A 20468-nucleotide genomic window follows, 5' to 3' on the forward strand; every position below is an offset into this window, starting at 1 on the left:
AAATATGTACCACTGGACTGAAGAAAATCCAATTAAATCCTATAAACTAGCCTAATTCAATAGGATACTAAGGGTTAAGTCCTCAGCTTATGCTTGTGCAAATGATAAAGTTTGTGATAAATACTGCTCACAGAAATGTCTCATAGGTAGGAAATGGTGTTGGAACGCTTGGCCTTCTTTAAGATGTCACATTTCTTGCGATTGGGTCGGCGGCAGCGCTCATCGATGCTCGGGACACACTCGTAGTGCCACACCTCCTCCATCTTCTCCACAGGGTACACGGCCTCCACATAGTGCCGGATGAGGCGCAGGCGGATCGGGTCCAGCTGCTTCTTGTTACAAGCGCCCGAGTGGTTGTACTGCAGCCGGAGGTTCTCCTGTGTGAAGAGCTCGGGGAAGAGGCGCACCAGGAGGCGGGCTGCAAAGTTGCCCACAGAAAGGCTCTGCTGGACGATCTCTCGCACCTCAGAGTCGGAGAGCAAGTACACAGAAGGCACAGGGAAATCTGGAGGAGGCACAACCAACTCCTCCAGGGGGATCTTACAGAAGTCCTTGCTGCTTTTTTCTGGGGGTAGAGGGGGTACTTCAAAGTCCTCTTTGAAGCGCTCAGGGCCGAGCTGACTCGTTTGGCATATCGGAGCCAGGTCCTGGGACTCGGGTTCTGCCTCAGGAACGTAGACCTTGCGGTGCTGCTGGTAGGACCGGCGCTGCTCCGTGTCCCGTCGGCGGCATCGCTCGTCCAGCTTGCCCACAAACTCAAGGGTCCATACCCGGTCATTCTTTGCTCGAGGGTAGAGCAGTTGCACGTAGTGGCGGATCAGATTGATGCGGACGGGGTCTAGTTGCTTCTTGCCCAACGAACCACTACAGTTGTAGTGTTTCCGTGTGTTTTCGTAAGTGAAGAGCTCAGGGAACATCAACACCAACAGCCGGGAGGCGAAGTTCCCAATTGACAAGCTGCTCTCATAGATGCTCTTGAGCTGCTCTTTTGAAAGTAGATATTCTTGTGGCACGTCAAAATCTGGGGGCGGGATTTCAAGTTTGTCAAAATCAATGGGCACCAGCCACATTTTCTTCGACCTTCGACCCGGTTTTTCATAGTCACAGAAATCCCCAATCTTGACGACCGACACATCGTCAGTAAGGCTTGCAGAGTCATAGCTCTCCTCCCGAGCCATTTCCGATTCGCTGCCATTGCTGTGGGTACTCTCTAGCACCTCCTCCATTCGCTGGACACACAGCTGTAGCCAGGTGTCTTCTGGGACTTCTGGGAAGTTTGTTTCCATGTATTTTCGAATAATCTCCAGCCTGTCAGAGTCGAGTACTTGCTTCCCAGCTCCATTATAGCAACTATAACCCTCAGGCAGTTTTCCCTCCTCAAAAATTTCTGGGAAAAGCCGATGCATTAGGAAAACAGCAAAGTCCCCAGGGGAGGAGAAGTCATCCAGCTCCTCACCTGCCTCCTGTGCTTGAAATCCTGGGTCCGAGGCTGCATTTTTATTAATGTTACCCATGTTGTCAGTGGACTCTAGTGATAGGCCCTCATCCTGTCCCTCCTTGTCAATGTAGTGGCAGGCCTGGTTCTGATTCATATCAAACCCAGATGCCAGCGCAGTGGAAGCCCGCTTTCCTGCTACAGTTCCGCTTTCCATATCCTTCTGAGCCCAAAAGCGGTTGAAGAAGTCATTAATCTGGGGCAAACACTCAGTCTGCCAGCTGTTACCATTTTTGACCAGTGGGAAGCAGAATTCCACATAGTTGCGAATCAGCTGCAAGTGCAGAGAGTCCAGAGTTCTCTTGCAGGTGACACCACAGGCCGTGCAGTTGCTGCCATACTCCTCAGCCGCAAAAAGCTCAGGGAACAGCTGGACAAGCAGCCTGCAGCCCAGCTCTGCAGGTGAGGATGTTTGTTCCGTCAGCAGCCGCAGCTCCTCGCTCGTCAGCTGGTACTCGGGTGGCGGCTGGAATTCGGTCACCAGCTCCGAGGGATTAATCCGCCTCTTGATGCGGGTCACTTCCAGAGAAAGCAAATCCACCTTGCTGTGCAGCTGTGTCATGCTGGAATTGAGGGTGTTCAGAATGAAAAACATCTTCTCGATTAGGGGGTACAGATGCGAGTCATTATCCGTTGTTGACGTTGTTGCTGCAGGCTCACGACGACTCTGCTCCCCGTTGCCAGATTTGGAGAATAGGCTGCTGTAGCCCAACCGGCCCCCCGTGTCATGCTGGGAATGCTGCTCCATCCCTGATGAGGCTTTCTTCTCTGTGATCCTGTGTGAGATGCTGTACAGGGGCTTCCTGTACGACGCTATTGTCTTCTCCTGAGGGGTGTCTTTGTCCTCCAAAGCTGACATCACATTGCTTAAACGGGAACGGGTAGAGTGCTCAGGACTTCTCTCCAAGTTGTCACCCGTCCGGATCCCCTAAAAATACACCAGCCGATATCAATATCAGGATTCTGATTATGTTTGCGGCACGAGCTCTACAGCTTTTGCGTGTTTTAAACATGGCCAGATCAGCCAATCCTAAAACAAAATGCAAATTTCATCTTATGTAGCTCATTGAAGTCATGGTTAAACTGCTATTATGAATTATTTGTGAATAATGGGCAGCTTGCTTGTCCAGGTAGGGATGCTGACCTGTGTTGAACTGTTGTTGTCAAACTGGCCTTGTAATTAGATGGAACTGACGTAAATTACTTTAATAACTTTCACCACTGAATTCATGTTACACAAAAACTCCAACAAGTGACAATACATACTGAATTAGTCGGTGCCAGATTCTGGTTAATCCTATGATTAGGAATGACACCATTCCTAGTCTTAAATTACAAAATGTTTATCTAAAGGGGACTGCTTATAGTCCAATGCAACTATAAATAAATTAAAAAAGACAATGTTAAATAAATGAAAAGGATGTTTGATTTAAAAGTTATTTACAGACTCCCTCCCCTTCAAATCACATAACAAGGTGGGTCTTCATGGCATCTGCCTGTCGTAACATATTATCATTTCATAGGTGCCTTCTGCACTGTGAGAAACTCCTGACCAGTGCTGAGTACAAGGAGTGACTCACAGGAGCAGAGAAGAACACACACAGTGTCATGTGGACCGCTGAACCGAGACAAAGCCAATTTGTAGTAACCCATCTGACCCCACACAGTGAGACATCATGTGTCATGCAGGACATAACTCTCCCCTTCTGCACAGTTTACTGACAAACATGAACTAGAATGGCAATTAAAAGACTGTGTATTTTGAACACAAACATGGAATCCTATCTGTGGCAGCAACAACTTGTCAGGTATTGTCAGACTAAAATTACTAGTACTCAGTACTCCCCCAACATTACTGCACCTGTTCTAGTTGGATGTGTTCATTTTTACCTATGGGAAGAGCACAACAGTCATCTGCTCATTTAGCTGCAATTTTTCTTCAAAACAATGTAGTGTTCGTACACTAAGGTGCTTAGAATGACTTTTCCATTTTATACAGCAGGGTAATTCTTACTGAATGAATTCAAGGTAAGTAAGCTGATTGGTGGTACTGCAGCAAGGGGTGGCATTCAAACCCGGGCCTTTTGAGCAGAAGGCAGCAGCTCTAACCACTACAATACCTGCTACCCTTTTCAAGGTAAGGGTGGTTGCTAGCAAGCATTACTTTAGTAATTTTTAATTAATCTGATGTATGTATCTGAGGTGATTTATAATGTTAGGTTTGTACACTAAGATATTTATGGTTATTTACCTATTTACACATGTATTAGTTTGGACCTGGGGCTTTTGAGCTCAAGCCAATGGCTTTAACCACTACATTTGAGATCAATGTGGAATGTGTATTTATGCCTGGTTAAATGCAATAGAAAATAATCTCCAGCGTTTCCGTGTCTGTTGCATGAAATGTTGCAGAACTTTAATATCTCCAGTCTGGCCCACGAGTCGCCTTGCCGCTCGCCCCACCTCTGCGGAGACCTTGACCCTCTTGGTGGAAGTGGGCTGGTCCTGCTCATCGTTCAAGCCGTCTGCCATCGTGATGGAACCCCTCTTGCCAAGGCTGTTGCCTGCGTAGTCCTCCATCTCCCTCTCGGTCTTCACACAGTGCAGGGACCCCCTCTCTGTGGACACAAAGCATACACTGCTTGCCATTCACTCCATACTTGGAGAAACACTGAAGAGTGGCGATAAAAGTAGACATTTGAGAGCCACCGAGCTGTGTCTACAAGCCCATGATGCTGACCCCCGTGGTCAGTAACTGTACTCTCTTACCCTTCTCCAGCACCTCGCCATTGGACTTCTCCTCACATTCAGATGAGCTCATGTCCTGGAGCAACAACAACACAGAGAAAGTGAGAAATGTGTGTGTGTGTGTGTGCATTATACCATAAAGAGTTAAATTTATTCATTTAGCTGACACTTTCCTCCAAAGCAACTTACAATCATTTACACAGCACGGTAATTTTTTACTGGAGCAATTCTGGGTAAGTGCTTTGCTCAAGGGTACAACAGCTGGAGGGGGGATTTGAACCTGCCACCGGCGGTCCAAAGGCACCAGCTCTAACCACCACTACAATATCCTTCAGCTTTCATTTGACATATTAAACTGAAATCCTATTACACTGATACTTGTTAATACTCATTCTTCCCTCATCCTTAACTCCTTTGGCCTTGTTTTTGACCCATTTTGATTCCATTTTGGCACATTATTTTACCTTTTCTCATAATTTACCTTCTTCTTTCATCGCCTTTCGCTTTTTTGACTCATCTCTGACTCATTTTGAGGCACTTAAAAAAAAACCCCCGAATTTACTACTTTTCTTTTTACTCCTTTTTTCGAGCTCTCGGAGTCGTTATTCGCCTCAGAGCGACACACTCGCTCGGTTCCCTCGCGCGGAGCCACTCGCGCAGTCGCGCAGTGGCGCGGGCTCGCCGGGCGCGCGACGGGGGCGCTGTGGCTCCGCGTGTCGCTGCTTCGCGCCACTGCGCCCCGCCCCGCCTCGCCTCTCCTCGCCTCGCCTCGCCCCGCCCCGCCCCGCCTCGACCACTCCACTCCACTTCCTCATTCTCCGCCAGCAGCCCACGAACCACAACAAGAGGCGGGCGGCGCCTCCTCCTTCTTCTCCCCTTTTTCTGCCGCTTCGCCCCGCACGCCGTGGGTTCGCGCGGCCCGTGGAGGGGGGGGCGAAGGTGGGCCACGTCCACGAACCCGCCCACGCTCGTCTGCTTTCGGTGGGAGCCCTTCTCGGGAACTCTCGCTGCGTGACGCGGCAAGAAAAGGCGCCCCGCGCGGGCTGCGCGCGCCCGCGTCGGCTCGGCCGCTGCGAAAAACAAAACACCCGCGTTCGGTCCCGACTCACCCTGGCGGCCCGAGGCAGCTCCCCACGCAGGCTCAGCGCGCTGGGGACATGTCCGCGGCCGCGTTCCTCGTGTATGCTCGCGCGGGCGAGCGCCGTCCGTGTTCGTGTCCGCCGTGTTTTTTCCCCCCCGTGCCCTCTCGCGTGACGTGACGTGACGCCACCCGCGCGCTGTGTCATTTCCGCACGGCTGTGGGTCGCTGTGGACAGGCGCGAGTCCTGCGTGAGCGTGTGCACGGAGGGGCGGCCGGGCGCGCGGTCCACGGGCACGGGCACGGCCGCGTCGCGCACGAGCGTCGCGGCACGACGGGAGGGAGAAGTGCGAGCAACAAGTGTGTGTTGCCCACGCGGGAGGAACTGTCCACGGATGCGGCTTCCGACAGCCGGACCGTTAATCCTGACGCAGAGTGTGTGTGTGGTGTTCTTCTACACTGCGGCGCGCGTGCGCTCACACACACACACACACACACACACACACACACACACACACACACACACAAAGGGCCATCAGAGAGCAGCGGGCACTTATCATCATCATCATCATCATCATTATTATTACTACTACTAACAAAATTTATAAATGACACCTTACAGTGGGGGGTGGCACGGCACGGGGCACAGTGGGTAGCGCTCGTGCCTCACAGCTCCAGGGGTGTGTGTTGCAGGTGGACCGATGACTGAATTGCCCCCAGTGTGTGTGCACACTGCTCTTCTGGAGGATGGGTCCATAACGGGAAGTAGTTTGTTGTGGTGACTCTTAACCCTGCAAGTCACTATGAACCAAGAAAACAAGTAAAACCAAAATCACTTTACACCTATTTACCCACACGGTATACACAACAGGGTAATTTTACGGTATGGGTTCAGCAGCAGCACAGAAGGAGTGTAATGCAAACCAACAGCTTTCAGGTTACAGCTCCCAACCACTGCGCCACCTGCCGGCCCTTGTTGCCATGGCGAACGAGGATGGTCACAGGTAGTTCCCCCGCAGTCACCGTGGCTCTCGGTAGGGAGACTGAGGTGAGTCCAGGATCAGCGGTCCACCTCTTCCCCCCAAACACAGAGAACTTTACCACACTCGCACCGTCACCTTCCCTGTGTCCCTCACCGGCCTTGAGTCTGGACGTTTCCGTGGCAACGTGGGCAAAGCCTCGGGCTGTCAGCAGCTGTGCTGAAGCGGCTGAAAGGCAACAGAGACAGGCTGGTGTCTCCATCTGCTGGACATCACAGTGGACGTTGCCACCAGGGTGTACGACGGTGCGCGACCACTTTGTCGCATGAGCTTGTGCTTAAATAGCTCATACCTATAATGCATGTAATAATATGTTACATACAGTTCCATATGTAATGGAAGGAGACAGGGAGAGAGTGTCTGCAGTATCATATTTATCTTTAATTTTTTTTTTTTATTGTACATGAACATAAAAAACCAGGGGTAAGCTACGTAAAGCTGGGACAGCGGGACACGATTGGACCAGGCCGACACACATGTATTTCCTTTGGGGGCAACAAGTGGCGTAGTGGTTACAGCTACCTTGCACTTGAAGGACTTGGGTTCGAATCCCATTTCCCACTGTAGTGCCAGTTACTAGATAACTATTTTATTGATCTCTGGGAGGAAATTCAGTAATCATGTTACTTACCCCTAACAGATGTAGTAAAGATGGCGCAACTGTATCAAAGTGTAAATCAGTGTGAGCAGATAAACACCGTGAGTTGCTTTGTGGGAAATAAATGGAGAAAGGGCCGCAACCTGAGCCAAAGAGAACATGCTTTACGCACGTCCATGATATTCCATATCTGAAGCCTTTGCTCTTCGGCATTCCCGTCATTTTTTCGGCTGGGGAGGGGGGTCAGCGGTGCGAGACGCCGCCCCTCACGGAGGCGACGCGGCTGCCGCAACACGCCTAAATCAGCACGGCGCACACATGCCGCACACATACTTATTACCCTTTGTGTTCATTGAGATGCGACGCTGTGGGCCCAGCGGAAGGCCTGTGATCTCCTGATGAAGAGCGGTAATCGGTCTCCAGAGCGCACTCCCCGGCGCCGTCGTATGACCCGCGGTGCCTCGACCACCCTCTAATGATGTCTGTATTAGCGGCACACGAGAAAATAACGCGGCGCGCAAATGAAGGGAGCGCCCGGCACAGCTCGCCATGGACCGCCGCCGCACACGGCAGTCATTACTCAGCTAATGGGCTGTCTCCCGCCGCAGCCGTCAGATCCATCAGGCGAATGAGGCGTGAGACACCGGCAGGTACGGCGCTGGGGGTCGCAAAGGGTGGGGGGCGGGGCTCGCTGCGCGCCGCGATCATCAGGCACCGCTCATCGCACACCGCTCGTTAACGAGCACTTAAGGCCGCAGAGTCATTTTTAATTTGGGGGAAAGAGCGCGCGGCTCGGGGCCGGAGCGCTGTCGGCACCGCCCTGGGACACGCAGGTAGTCGCTGCGAGGTGATCTGGAACGGAGGTGACCGGTGTGCCGTAATGAAGCCGTTGCCGTGTTGTCGGACCGGCGGAGGGCACCGATTAGCCACACGCTGTGTTCCTGGGTGTGCGGGACCCCAAGCTGAACCCGAACCCTCAGGCCGCCAGTGACTTCTGCAGGTATCTTGACCTATCGTCACCGAAGGGTTCGTGCGAGAAGCAGAACCAAAGATGGAGCAGAGATATTTGGAATGCCGACGACACCACAGTAACAGCCGAGGATGAAGACCTTAAAATCCTGCTAAAAAGAGCAGCAGACTTGAGTTCTGAGGGTGAAGACAGAATCTGTTGACATCTGTTGTCTCTTTGGATGAATAACGATCAACATGGGATCCGACAGTGAAGAGAAACACCGGAGAGGAGCACTTGACAGGGCTGCAAGGAAAGATCCGGAAAAGATGCTCAAACATGGCGACAATAACGAAGACCATAAATGATCAAGTAATGTCCTTTCCTGCATCTCTACACAGATCTGAAAGCCTGACTTTGAAGAAGCAGGACAAGAGAAACATGGACTCCTTTAGATTGTGGTTCTGGGGGAGACTAAGGACCCCACGGACAGGCAGGAAAATAAACAGATGGGTGTTGGATCCAATCAAAGTAGAACTCACTGGAAGCACCAATGGTGGGACTGAGGTTTTCATACTTTGGCGACACCATGAGAATGTTGGATTCTCTCAAAGATGGTGGTGATGGGAAAAGCTGGAAGAAGAAGAGGTGGAGCAGCATCCAGATGTGGACATGACCCTTTCAGCACTAGGGACGCAGGTGGGGGACAGAAGATTCTGTGAGAACTCTATAGATGATCAACAAAAGTCAAGATCGACGGCTCTTAACAGCAAGCGATGATGTGGGAAGAGATGAAGGGGTTCAAAGAAAAATACCTCACCGCACCGGGACGCCTGCACCGTGGTATTTGTGTATTTACACATGTGGGAAAAACATTTAAGAGTCCTGTCATCCAGTGGTACATGAGTCACTTCCGCTGGTTTAAGGAGGTGTTCGGATGGAGGCAGACCCCCCCCGCGTACCTGTACCTGTTCTCGCACCGCAGGCACTGCTGGGGGGCTGACAGCAAACACCTCCCCCATGGCTGCGAAGGCCAGACTGTGAGGGACGTGCGGTGCTGTGTTGGCTGTCTCCAGCGTTCAGCTGTAATTACACCACGCGGAGAGGCGGTGATGGGGGGGGGGGGTGATGCCCCCCCATGATCATTTGTGTAAGCTCAGCCTCCTTGTCAACGGCGCGCTCGGGTTCCACTCATGCAAACCGCAAAAATCATCTCTATGAACCAAACAGAGACAGTGTCGGGTTGCCGAGCCGCGTCGCACCGCAGTCTCTCCGTCGGTGGGGCGGGACCTGTCGCCCCACAGCCCACCCCCCACCGGCCCACCCGAACAACGAGTCTCTCGGCCCCGCACCCCCTGGACGCTGTCAAAACACAGAAACAAACAAAACCCCAAAATAAACCCCTCTGGAGGCGGAACAGAAATATGCGCGGCTCCATTTCCAGATGAAATTCCGGGGGTCAAATTTCCAGCATGAACCGAACGCGCTGCCGACTCCTCTGGTATGAGAGAGAAACTCTGCTTCTGAGCAACATGGTGGTGGCGGCGCTCGCTTCGGTTGGCGTGTGGCATGCCATTTCACAGCGGTTCCACAGCAACCCTGCAGTGTCTTGTGTCTCCTTTTTTTTTTTTTTTTTTTTTTGACGGGCCTTTAACCGCCTCCACGCGCCCGCTCCCGCGAGCATGAATATTTCAGCGAGAGCCAGCGGCAGGGAAGCGCCACGTGCCCATTTAGCGCAGGAGCTGCCCCACGGCACCTGGAGCACGGCACGGAGGGAAGAGGGAGGGGGCAGCTCATGAGCATTTTAACCGTCTCGGCGCCCGCGCTCCTCCCTCCTCCCTGGCTCTCCGTCACCCCGTCTCCAGGTTGCCCTTCAGGTGGCCGTATAGCGGCTCGCGTGGCCCGGGCTCGAGGTGTCAGGAGGCTGGTGACACTCCCCCACCGCTGTCGCCTCACGCGCCCCGTGTCCCCGGAGCAAGCGCCGGGAAAACCACAGGCCCCCCAGGCTGGCGCCAGAGCACGCACCGCGTGATCGATACCGCCGCGCTTCCTGTCCATTTGCTGAGGGTCACGCCGGTGGGGCTCATTAATTATTTCTGCCGGCGCAGCTTCAAGTGTGTTTCTGGCAGGACCCGGAGAAGGCAGCGCGACCTTTCGCCCTCCGCCCCCACGCCGGCCCCCTATCGCACCGCACACACCGACAGCCTCCATTCACAGGGTGACACGATGACCACATTTATTTCTTGGCGACGTGTCACACACACGTCGTGCGTTTCTACAAACACGCGATTGCAGGAGTTTTACCCGTTTCTTGTGATCCATTTTTTCCCATGTTCTAGGCAACGAGGCTCCATCTGACAAGTGACCTCCCAGTCCCGAGGACATCCGAACCGCGACCCTGCCGAGGTGACCGGGTCCGCAAATTCTGCGCCGCGTTGGACCAGTTGAAAGGATGAGGACAAGCTGGAGCTCGGAGTGGGTCACAACTTGGTGACGGCAGAGGCGATGTTCTCCAGAGCGGATCGAGCGTCGGACGGCGGGAACCACTTGATGGCGCTGAGGGCTTTGTTTCCATGGTAACGGCAAAGCTCCACGGTGGAGCTCACGCCTTCATCAGCTTTGATGGCCTTCCACAGCTGTGGGAACAAGAGACAGGAAGTGACCTCGGTGAGGGAGGAAGTGAGGAAACGACCGTTCCGTCGCATTATTCCTTCAGAAACTGCAGTGAGACATTAAAATGGGGATGGGGTGGAGAATGTAGGAGCGCCAGCTGTCTTAATTTAATTTGCTGTTAATATAACAGGTGGCAAGACGGTCACTCGAAGGATCCGGGTTCGAATCCCTAATCCTGCTGCGGTACCCTTGATCGAGGTACTGACCCCAAACTTACATGATTAACTAAATAGCTGAACACAGTAAGTCGGTTTGGAGAAAAGTGTCACAAATGAGTAAATATAAATGTCCAAAGAGAGTCAGGGAAAGTTTTCCATAAATAGATTTCCCACGTAAGCGGCGGGAAAAAGTCATTCAGAACAGAAGCCACGTCATGAGCAGGTCTGAGCAGTTTCCTCTGGGATCAATAAACTTTGTCTACACACACACACACACAAATAAGGAAAATGAGAACAAAAATAAATATGAATTATGAAGCTGCTGCGCTCAGAATAACCCTTAACCTCACACGCAATCATCAGAAATACACACACACACCTAAGAGTAGGAACACTGGTGGGTGTACGTACACGGACGCACACGCACGCGCACACGCACGCGCACACGCACACGCGCGCACTCTTCCGTGAGGCTCCTCTGGGCAGCCTGACTCACTCAGGTCAGCGCTTGCTGCAGGCATTCTGCTTAATGCATTCAGGGACAAGCGGTGCTGAAAAGCCCCTCTGGGTGACACGGCACCCCGAGCGTGTCGGAGAGGGAGGGGCTGATGGGGGCGATTAATGCAGAGCCGTGCGGAGGCAGGACACCACGGCTCTCCATCACTGACGCACTAAGTGCTGCACACTACAGCGGCCAACAGGTGGCAGCGTGGTTAAGAGGAGAGCGCAGGTTGCCATTCCCGCCGTCGCGCCCCAGTGCCCCATGCTACCCGCCACTGCCACACAGTCTCTCTGTCTCCTGCACAAAGAGGCCCGGCCATCGAATCCCCAGCGATCCGGTTTCAGACGCCACTCGAGATCCCCGCCGTACCTCGAGAGTCTTCCTGCCCCCGCTCTGCCTGTAGCTCCTTTTTCATGTGACTTTGGAAACCGAATTGGCCCCTCGCTATCAGTTACAAGGAGCGGAGCTCCGCCCCCACGCTCACCCGGGACCCAAAGACGAGCAGCTCTGTAGCGCAGCAGAGACTCTAAACCCATATAATTACTTTGAGAACTTCGAGAGCAGGGCCAGCGAGTAGTGCAGCGAATAGAGCTGCTGCCTTCCAAGGTCCCGGGTTCAGATCCCACCTCCTGCTGTAGAAGCCGTGATCCGGGTATTTACTCTGAACTGATGCAGTAGAAGTTACCCGGCTGTTTACATTTACATTTATTCATTTAGCTGATTCTTTTCTCCAAAGTGACTTACAATGATAAGGTTACAGTTATTACAAGATTACAATTATTCACCCATTTATACAGCTAGGTAATTTTACTGGAGCGATTTAAGGTAAGTACCTTCCTCAAGGGTACTACAGCAAGAGGAGAGGATCAAACCTGCGACCTTTGGACGCAAAGGCAGTAGCTCTAACCACTACTCTACCAGCTGTCCAAATGTTTACGTATTTAAACAAGTCAATCACTAAGTCATTTTGGATAAAACTCTGGGGCAAATGCAGTGACTGAATACGTACAGTATGTAAAGTAATTAAATATCACACATTTTCAGAACCGCCCGTTCCATATGGGGCCGCGGGGAACCGGAGCCCACCCGGCAACACAGGGCGCAAGGCCGGAGGGGGAGGGGACACACCCAGGACGGGACCCCAGTCCGTCGCAAGGCACCCCAAGTGGGACTCGAACCCCAGACCCACCGGAGAGCAGGACCGCGGTCCAACCCACTGCGCCACCGCACCCCTAATTAAATATCAGCCAATGAAAATTCATTCTGGCTGTGGCCGATCTGTGACTATGGGTCACAACCTCTGAAATTAATGTGACCTCCCTGACTTCAACTATTACATCATACCCTGGGAGAAAGGGTGGGTGATTGGTCCTATGGAGGGGCGCTGGGGGACCTTACTGAGCATATGGGGACACTGTGACACCTGCTGAGAGCGACAGGTAGGGCGCGAGCTGCTGCGAACCGCTCCAGACAACAGAGTGTGGTCACGAAACACAAGGAACACAGCGAAGGGGGGAAACAAGGTTAGAGGCGGCTCACCTGTGTGTAGTCTGTGTGTTCTCCAGTGCTCCTGGCCTGCAGAGACCAAGAGATACGGTACGGGGTGAGATGCACTGCACTCAGAGTGGCATCGGAAACAGAGGGACACAGCGGTCAGAGACACTGGGTCGGACAGAGCCGGGTTGGCGACGCTGCAGCACAGCTCTTAATAATAATAATAACAATAATAATAATAATAATAATAATAACAACAACATCATCATTACCATTATTATTACTACCTGCTGCAGCTGGTGGACCCATCTCTCAGACCCCACTAACTGACGGTGGAAGACCACGGGGGCACAGTTCAGGCTAAAAGTCATGAGGTCACTGGCACTTCCTTTCACAAACGGCTGCAGGTCAGAGTTGATCTGGAAATACACACACACACACACACAAATAGTGTCATGTTTGACCAGTACTGGATTGGAAATTTACTCTGGTTAAAACAGCTGGGACCTTTTCACGTATTTAAACCTGCAACCCTCTAGGTCTCTGAGTGCCCCCTCCCCCCGACCCCAGCCGGGCCCTACACCTTGTGAGCCAGGGACATGTGTTTGCCGTAGAGGAAGGCGAGACCCTGCGCCTCTGCATTGTGGTTCGCCAGCTCCATGGCCGCCTTGCAGCTCTTGGCCAGCAAAGCACCATGGGAAAGAAACGTCCGCTCCTCCCAGGAATCCATGGTCGTGTCCTCGGTTACGCTGCTCTCCTGAAAACAAGCACAGCACAGGGGTTCAAAAAAACACGGTAAACCCTGCCGGAATGGTACAGCACTGAGAAAACAGCACTTATTTACCATTACTAGTGCACAGGGTGACGTGGCATGGTGGCACAGCAGGGAGCTCTGGTTTCCTCTCATAGTCCAAGCACATCTTTCAGGTGGATGGATGATTCTAAACTGTGCAGTGTGTGAGTGAGTGTGATTGGGGTAAGTGTGAATGTCCTTCAGTGGGCTGTCTTCCCATCTAGCTTGTACCCTGCATAGCCCAGTGAACCATGTTTCTGGGACAGACTCCAGACCACCGTGACCCTGCGCTGGACAAGCGAAGACCAAGTACGGAATATGCAAATCACTGACACACTATTGGTCGAAACTACCTGCACAGCTCCCCACCTGAGCAGCGGCACACAGCGGGCGGGGTGGGGTAGATCACACTCCCATTAACACTTGTCACTTTCAGAGAGGAAATTGAGTAGATATGGAACCCAAGCCCCATGCAGAAGAGGAGCGCATGGTCCCTCTCGGCGGGGAACTCTCCCTCGGTCGGCGGTCGAGCCGTAACCCGAGTCGTCAAACTCCGCAGCATGGAAGATCCATAATTTCAGGCGTAGCCGCCGCTCTCTGCGTCGCGTCCAAATGAGGGCGCTGCGGTGCGTCCACCAGCACGTGGTTCTCGACACCGCCCCCCTCCAGGCAGAGCGGCGACTCACGGCTCCTTCGAAGGAACATCGGGGGTGGGGGGCACCGGCTCGTGTCTCACCTCTGCGGCGCTGGAGCTCTCACAGTAGATGCCCTGCACCAGGTCCCCGATGGCACTGGAGATCAGTTCCACTACCTGAGAAAGAAAGCGTACCGATGTTACCCACAATGCCTTACTGTTCCACAAACGAGACACTCGCAGCGAAAGGTGGGAAGGCCGCGCAGGGCACTACATGAAGCAGACCTTGGCACCTACACATGGGGTGACAGGTTCAAGCCCCCGCTGGGGCCCTCGTAAGTCTGAGCGCTTCAGTGAACATCCAGCTGCACGGGGCCACAGTGTGATCTAATCTCTAGGAAGGTCTCACACCTACACCCCGTGTTGGAGGATGCGCCTGGGGCACGGACCCCTCGCACCCCCAGTTCAAATGTCAACACAGTGTCACACTGACATACCAGGCGTCTGTCCCGCAGTCCCACACACACACCAGAGGGGAGAGTGGGAGTCAAAACAGGAGAGTGAGATGGCCAGAGTGGTTAACGAGACCCCGGGAGACACGTGGCAAAGGGTAACGCCAAAATGGACCCATCAGTCCAGCAACCCTGAACCCACCAATCAACGATCACTGTTCTTTACTCCTCCAGGCTGCCCTGTGACGGGTACTTTTCCGGAACATTCTCCCATTCCACCGTCCTGTGCTGGGAAATGTGAACGGAGTCTTTCTGCTAATATGACTGTCGAAGTAACACCTCTCTCACATAACCACGCCCAACGGTGTCGGCCGGGACAGAGAGACCCCCGACTGCTGACCGGATGGAGGGAAACCCGACAGCGAACAGGATGACTTGAGGAAGTGAAGCTGTTCACACGGCCTCTTAACCGCTGCTGCTCTGGGGGGTTTAATGTCCCCTCCTCCTCACAGTTCACACGGCAAGCAGCGCCTGCCCCTCCAGCAGCCTAATTTTAGCCCCTAGCTCCTCCCCCTGCACCCCCCTCCCCCGGTGGCCCCAGGGCAACAGAAGAACATCTGGCCGTCGGTTCCCCATTCTCGTATGGTAGGGACACGGCGTTGGCAGCTACGCCTGTGAACAGTTCCTCGTGTCCACACCCGGTCCGCACCCTGTCCACAGTGCCGGTAAATGTGCCACCCACAGGTGAGGGAGACACTTCGGACGCTGAAAGATCCCTGCGTTTCCCCTGAGCACACTGCCACCTCCGACCACCAGGGGGCCCCATACAGTCGCGCAGCTATAATTAGAAAACATTCATCTGCGAGGGGCAAAACATCCCGAAGTGTTTCGTGCCATTAAGGTCCTGACAGCGCAGCTAATGTTTCACCTGCACCAAAGATGCCCAACGAACGCTTCCTGCCTTTGCCCACGGTTCCCGGCCGTGCCCGAAAACAGGGGTGCGGGACCCGTGTCCTCCGCCGACGGCAGCGGGACGCAGACTGCGTTACACGCTAAGCAAAGCAGCCCTTTTCATTAAATCCAGACGCCGGTACAAACAGGGCTGAGTGCGAGTCGCCTCGCCCCCTGGGTAAGCGGATCGGATCCTCGAGGAAATATTGCGGTAACGTGAGCTCGCACCCGGACCGGAGGACAATGGCCCTCCACTGTTACCAGATGTGCTGTCTTAGTGAGCCTGGGAATAGAGAAAATGAGCAGCTTTTTTTGGAAAGTATCAGATACGCGCCATTCCCAAATCCAGGCGGATCGGGTGTCGCCAACGGGACTACGGCGGGCCGAAACCGGAGCGGCGCCTCCGCATCGCGTTACCGTTTATACAAGCGCCGTCCCAGGATTCCTCTCAAGGCCGCGACACATAATACAGATCAATCACTCGCTAAAAAATGTTCTGGTTTGCGAAACGTTCCAAGGCCTCGCTGAACGTGAGGGGAGCGGGGCGGCTAGCGCTCGATGTCGCGGGTCCGACCCTGTCTGTCTGGGTGTGTGTGTGTGTGTGTGTGTGTGTTTGGTTCGGACAGCTGCGGCCCATCGACTGTCCACATCGGTCTGTGTCACAGTCAGATGGAGGCGGGGGGGGGCGGCTCCTTCTCCCAGGTGGGAAAGTGATTTCAGGAGCTCCTCTCCCTATGGAATGTGGATTACAACAAACCACAATCAAACACGATGGACCATAACAGACCACAATGGACCACTCTGGACCACAGTCCTCCATGCAGATGTCTGCAGCCCAAGAAAGGGTCACATCTCCCACCTGCAGTGACAGCAGGAACAGGAGGAACGCAAAGCCGAACTGGAGCTTTAACCATCATTTTGCCGAACCTCACGGTGAGGCGAAGCCTAGCTATGCTGAGCTTCTTACTTCGACCCAACTGCCCCCCTCCCAGATGACGAAGGGTCTGTATTTGATTAGAGTGGGCCTTCGCCGTACGTCTCCGAGAGCAGAGCAGCGCAGCGCCCTGGCAGATCCTTCACAGAGGGGATAACAGCGGCGAGGTTTGTTTGGACCCGCTGTTTACTCATCCCGTTGCCTCTCAGCTTCTCCACCACGCCACTGCCGAGTTGTCAGGACCGCGTTTGCGAAGAGCGGCTGCCCCGCATGCTCCTCCACGCACTACTCCACACACGGTTTACGAAAAGTCCTCGTATGAAAGCGCTTCCACAGGCGAGGTGCCTCCTTTGCTCCGTGCCCTCTGCCCTCTGCCCCCCTGCTGCTTGAAGAGACCTGACCCAAGTGTCCCGATGCCGGTTTCACGCTTGGTGTAGCGAGAAGAGCCCTTGTTAAAGCTGTCAGTGACCTCCTGTCCTTTGCTGACATTAGCGCACTTCACAGCCTCATCTTACTGGATTTCACAGCAATTGATCCTCCTAATCATAACATTGTGGACCATCTGGAGCTCCAAACTGGTATTTCCAGAAGTGCTCTATCATGCTTCATCTAAAACGACAATAATTCATCTCCATGCTTGAACACAGAGGCCAAGTTCTCATTGTCCCGGGTGTCCCTCAAGGGTCTACACTTGGTCCCATAATATTTCATCAAGGCACACAAGAGCTGCAGCAAATGTTTTCTTTCTTTAATTTATTGTCGCTGTCCTGTTCAACTGTCCATTTCATCGAACTCTGAGAATTCGCAGCACGTTCGGGGTGGATGTTCACAAGCGCGTTCAGTTGTACGCTCAATTAGTGATCCATTTACCCACAGTCTGGTCTGAACCCACAGAACGCTTCCATCTTCTACCACGGTAACGATTTCCTCTCGACTATGAAAGAGGCATCATTTCTGCAGGAATTCCTGAAGAGCTTCTGTCCCACAATGTTCTGAACACTGAATGAACCCCAGGTGAAGCTACGAGTAAAGTACAGGTGATGAGCTGACTTGTCGCACACAGTAATGACGGCTCACAGATGCTGCGGAATTAAAAAAGAACCGTGTTTCGTCCTCATCTGTAGTGCTAAATGACCCGTCTATAACTGCAGGCATGACAATACTGCCGAAAAAGAGATTAAATCATGGAATAATGTCCCCGTTGGGAGTTTTCGTTTTGCTCCAGTCAACATCTTAATTAATAACATTTGAAGTGAATGGTTTTATGTTCCTTGCAATCATCTGCTAAAGACAAGAATCTGGTGATGTGATTGTTCTTTAAAAAAAAAAAAAAAAAAAAAAGGGGGAAAAAACTGGAACGGTTTCTCTGTTCATCACTGACAATTAGAAATTATTCAGACCACAGAGCAGTGCGTTGGGTGAGCAGGGCGAGCGCACACCTGTGCAGGTAAGAGTCTTCAGTGTGAGCCACACAGTGACACTGCCGTCCACCAGGGGGCGCTTCACAACGACCAGCAGCTCGACTCGAGTTCTTCTCACGGACGTGCGGCTCCAGCTCCGTATGCAAAACTGACTGCGAAACTGGCCCAGATCACTGATCACATGGGCTGCAGATCCAGAACTGATACACAGGGAGGCTTTCCAACACACACAACCAGAGTGCGTGCGTGCGTGCGAGTGAGTGTGTGTGTGTGTGTGTGTGTCTGAGTGACACGCTGGCGCTCCCTCTGGTTAACAACATCACTCCCTCGCTGACAGTTCAATCCACACGTTTTCGCACCACACACAATTACAATCTTCTCAGCACCACACCCCCTACGGCTGGGGTCGCGGCCAAGACGACCCCCTCCCCCCCATGGGGGTCGAGGGGCACCACATGTGCAGGAGAGCATCAGACCCAAACTCTACTGACAGGCGAGAAGCAGTTAAGGGGCTGGACAGCAGGTAGCGACCATACACACAATGTAGAAAGGGCCGCTGGAGGGGGCGCGGAGTTTGGCTGTCAAGTCGAGTGCACCGCGCTGGCCGGGGGGGGGGCATCCTGCCAAATCTCACATGTTCCGCTCGCCTGTGATAATACACCATGAAATTGAGCAGTGTGTTCTCTGTCCCCCGATCCCCCCGCCCCGCAGGACACTGGATCGCCGGATGCCCCCAATCTGGTCAAATCCCGGACGAGCTGCAGAACACCTCCAAGAGCCCCTCCCCCATTGCTCCTGTGTCTCTGGGATGATGTGCAGTTGTTTAAACACACAGTTCACCTCTCTGCACAGTCCATCATTTACGCTTTGCCTGTGTCTGTGTGTGTTTATACATAAACACCTGCACCCCCTCCGTCTTGGAGCTCTAAGATTGATCTGCCAATCATCAATGAGCTGCGGACGTACCCGTATTGACACACAAAGCCTGCGTAAGTGGTGTTTAACTCCCAGCGAGGAGCCTTTCTGTTCACATCAATATCCTGTGTCGTCCTGGAAGGTCTCACTTCATCGCCTCGCTAGCGCCCCCCCTGGGGCCACTCATTCCTCACACCTGGTGGAGATGAATGAGACGGCCGACTCAGCGGGGACTTCGGTCTCGGCAGAACCGATTTTGGAGAGAAAGCTGGTGGAGGGGCCAGGCTGGGAGCAGACTGATAAGGGGCGGAGCCAGGCTGGGAGCTGACATTGGACATGCATCAGCAGGCTAGATGTTCTGTTGGTACAAGTCCAGTAAGGCCCTCTGTAGCTGTGGAAAGGACACCACGGTCAAAACTGAATGATGGAGGAATAATGAGCAGATAAATGATGGAGGGTAAGTCTGCGGCACCCAGACTGATTGCTGGCCCGGACTCATCACCTCCCCAGCATCTTCACCTTGAGGTCTAATGAACATGTCTGTTGGACAGCGCCTCCCCAAGCACAGCCTTGCAGTGACACCGTTCACATTTTAAAGCTCATGTTTTATTTTGACCAAATGCAAGCAGCAGCCAGGTGAGGGCCAGATAGGGGCCCCCGGGATGACCACTTCCTATACGGTATCCTGTAGAACGACTGACTACTAACATTCCCTTGGCATCTGGGAAGCTGATCAGCACGGTGGCACACCGGTAGTGCTGGTGCCTCCCATCTCCTGGGCTGCGGGTTTGGAGGTGGGCTTGAATCCAGCTCAGTGTGGCGTTTGTAATAAAAATAGTTTCTTTCTGGGGTCTGGATCCTAAACTGCACACCATGGATGAGAAAAGGACCATATGACCACTGCTGACTCTGCGGGGACCCGTGTCTCTCCTTTTTCACAGCAGCTTGAGATGTCAGATGGGTGATCCCCGAATCCAGGGAATTGATCCAGCAAGGGAATGACTCCTGCTGAAAAGCACTTGGATGCGGCGGTGGCAGTATAAATGCACGGGGCTCACCTTGGTGTTGTTGAGCTGTGCCAGGCCCGTGCAGGCGTTGGCCAGCAGGAAGTCCCCGCTCAGCACAGCCATCTTGTTCCCGAACTGCATGTCCTTGAGTGGCCCATCGGAGCTGCTCCAGTCCTTGAGATCGACGATGCCGCGATGCACCAGGAAGGCTGTGTGGATGAGCTCCGTGATCTCGGCGAGGCTGCGCTGGCTGTGTGGACAGGAAAGCGAACATGTTAATCGGCACACGTTAAAATCACTGGTACTAACAGCAGGAGGTGGGATTCAAACCCGTCATCTCTGAATCCAAAGGCAGCAATTCTAACAATTCTGGAGTTGCTGGCTATGTTTTCTTGTCATGTTTCATAAGTGATACAGCCTTGGGGGGGTGCTTCTTAGTCTCATGTTAAGTACTTGTCCCGCAGTATATTTTTATATATCCATGTATATACAGTACTGTGCAAAAGTTTTAGGCACTTGGGGGGGAAAAGCTGTAAAGTGAGAATGCTTCTGAAAATAATGCTTTTAATTAAAAAAAAAACTTCCTACAAAGCTTAGTAACCATTCATCGTCCACAACCATTTGTA

At 53.1% G+C, this 20468-nt stretch overlaps 2 protein-coding genes across 3 annotated transcripts in view; both read right to left on the bottom strand.

Annotated features, from left to right (window-relative positions):
* Window positions 1-10241, bottom strand: bend3 (BEN domain containing 3). 2 transcript variants are annotated; one of them, XM_018733664.1, is made up of 5 exons: window positions 10213-10241; window positions 5942-6122; window positions 4265-4319; window positions 3959-4113; window positions 1-2423 (listed from the first exon to the last, which is right to left on the bottom strand). In XM_018733664.1, exons 3-5 carry the CDS (start codon window positions 4314-4316, stop codon window positions 141-143), a joined length of 2490 nt encoding a protein of 829 aa, XP_018589180.1. In that variant the 5' UTR covers window positions 4317-4319; window positions 5942-6122; window positions 10213-10241; the 3' UTR covers window positions 1-140. The 2 variants fall into 2 exon arrangements, with proteins under 2 accessions (XP_018589180.1, XP_029114307.1); XM_029258474.1 differs by lacking the exons at window positions 5942-6122; window positions 10213-10241 and adding an exon at window positions 5353-5926.
* pdss2 (prenyl (decaprenyl) diphosphate synthase, subunit 2) overlaps window positions 6723-20468 on the bottom strand; it is a 25759-nt gene continuing 12013 nt past the window's right edge. The window contains exons 3-8 of the mRNA XM_018733677.2: window positions 19894-20092; window positions 14265-14339; window positions 13319-13492; window positions 13023-13154; window positions 12781-12816; window positions 6723-10544 (exon numbers count right to left, since the gene is read on the bottom strand). Coding sequence (XP_018589193.2) covers window positions 10389-10544; window positions 12781-12816; window positions 13023-13154; window positions 13319-13492; window positions 14265-14339; window positions 19894-20092 — 772 coding nt within the window. The 3' untranslated portion in view covers window positions 6723-10388. The remainder of the gene's footprint in view (window positions 10545-12780; window positions 12817-13022; window positions 13155-13318; window positions 13493-14264; window positions 14340-19893; window positions 20093-20468) is intronic.

Source organism: Scleropages formosus, chromosome 15, assembly GCF_900964775.1.
Source record: "Scleropages formosus chromosome 15, fSclFor1.1, whole genome shotgun sequence".
Lineage (NCBI taxonomy): Eukaryota > Metazoa > Chordata > Actinopteri > Osteoglossiformes > Osteoglossidae > Scleropages > Scleropages formosus.